At 40.7% G+C, this 1,660-nt stretch overlaps 1 protein-coding gene across 1 annotated transcript in view; it reads left to right on the top strand.

Moving 5' to 3' along the window:
• The first annotated feature begins 224 nt into the window (after window positions 1-224).
• LOC108247969 (collagenase 3) overlaps window positions 225-1,660 on the top strand; it is an 11,457-nt gene continuing 10,021 nt past the window's right edge. Inside the window, exons 1-3 of the mRNA XM_017436408.3 lie at window positions 225-684; window positions 762-1,012; window positions 1,108-1,256. Coding sequence (XP_017291897.1) covers window positions 586-684; window positions 762-1,012; window positions 1,108-1,256 — 499 coding nt within the window. The 5' untranslated portion in view covers window positions 225-585. The remainder of the gene's footprint in view (window positions 685-761; window positions 1,013-1,107; window positions 1,257-1,660) is intronic.

Raw genomic sequence — 1,660 nt, 5'->3', positions numbered from 1 at the left:
TCTTCATGGTAACAGACACAAATACAGGCATGTCAGTTAGTTTGTCATGTTTGAGTTCAAAAGTTAGGTTAGAGGTGGGTCTATGACATTAGAGTTTTAAAAAGGTAGTGTTTAGAGTGACCACATAAAAATGCAAGGGTGGCATTTCAAGATTTTCTTACTCTGGAACCCATTTCAATACCATTTACAGCTCCTAAAATGCTGTCCCTGTGTGGACAAAAGGCTGAAAGGCTAAAAAGTGAAAAAAACTAACAAAACAACAACAACAACAACTTTTAATCATTTACTAAAAATGTTCCCTGTGGATGTGGCCTTAGCCTGTTGATCTAGTAGGTGTCCAAATATTATTAATTTTTTATTTTTTATTTATTTTTTGTCTATGGAAGTGTCATGATTACATACTTCGTAGAGGGATTTTCTTTTACTTGACCTCCTTCTGTCTTCCATAAATGGAAGAGTTCCTAATCCACCATCTTAAGAAGGTAGTTGCTCAACACACACACCCATGAACACGTCCACCCTGCAGCCTTTATAACAGCAGACTCCAATGCAACCACACAAGACAAACTCAGCAAGCACGGGAGGATGAACTCTTTCAGCACGTTCTTTTTCTTCAGCCTGGCTGCTGCAGTTTACTGTGTGCCCGTCACAAATGTGACAATAGAAAATAGAAGTTTTGCAGAGGTAAGGTTCAAGCATCTCTTTTAGCATGTCCTATTAGATAATATGAAGCCTAAAATTCATCTTGTCTTGTTTCACAGAAATACCTGAAGAGATTCTTCAACCTCACAAATGAGAGAGCCCCATCAACCAGACGGGGGGGAATCAGCCCCATGACAAACAAGTTGATTGAGATGCAGAGCTTCTTTGGTCTTAACGTCACAGGGACATTAAATGGTGAAACCTTGGAGATGATGAAGAAGCCCCGGTGTGGTGTTCCAGATGAAAAAGTAGCTAGTTTTTCTACTTTTGGAGACAAATCCAAATGGAACAAAATGAGCCTCACCTACAGGTAAAGGATCAGAACTGAGTACACATATATACAGAAAAAATAATTTTGTAGCAAGTCCTTTAAATGACACATTTAACCTCATTTCTGCAATGTAGGATAGTGAACTACACACCGGACATGTCTGTGGAAGAGGTGGATAATTCCATTCAGAAAGCTCTGCAGGTGTGGGCCAAAGTCACTCCTCTGACATTCACAAAACTTCAGAGTGGCACAGCTGACATCATGATCTCTTTTGCTCGTCAGGGTAAGTAGAACATAATTTTTTGAGAGGTTGATCATGGTGAATTATTTACTTGAAATGCCCTATGATCACTAGGAATTCACCCTTAACCTCTCCAGAGAAAAATGTACAGAATCTGAAGTGCTCCAACAAGACTCCTCTGAATATATGATGTGATTATTGTTTGTGACAAAAAATGTAATAAAATATACTATGATGAATTAAGGTCACCTCTCCCTGGGCTGCCACCTTATCGTGGTGGAGGGGTTTGAGTGTCCCAATGATCCTAGGAGCTATGCTGTCAGGGGCTTCATGCCCCTAGTAGGGTCACCCAAGGCAGACAGGTCCTAGGTGAGGGGCCTGATGAAGTGCAGCCCAAAGACCCCTTATGATGAATACAAATATTGGACACAGTGTTCCCTCGCCCG

The sequence above is a fragment of the Kryptolebias marmoratus genome, linkage group LG13 (assembly GCF_001649575.2).
Source record: "Kryptolebias marmoratus isolate JLee-2015 linkage group LG13, ASM164957v2, whole genome shotgun sequence".
NCBI classification, from domain to species: domain Eukaryota; kingdom Metazoa; phylum Chordata; class Actinopteri; order Cyprinodontiformes; family Rivulidae; genus Kryptolebias; species Kryptolebias marmoratus.
The sequence above is the reverse complement of the archived record's forward strand: the minus strand, read 5'-3'. Positions and strand labels throughout refer to the sequence as shown.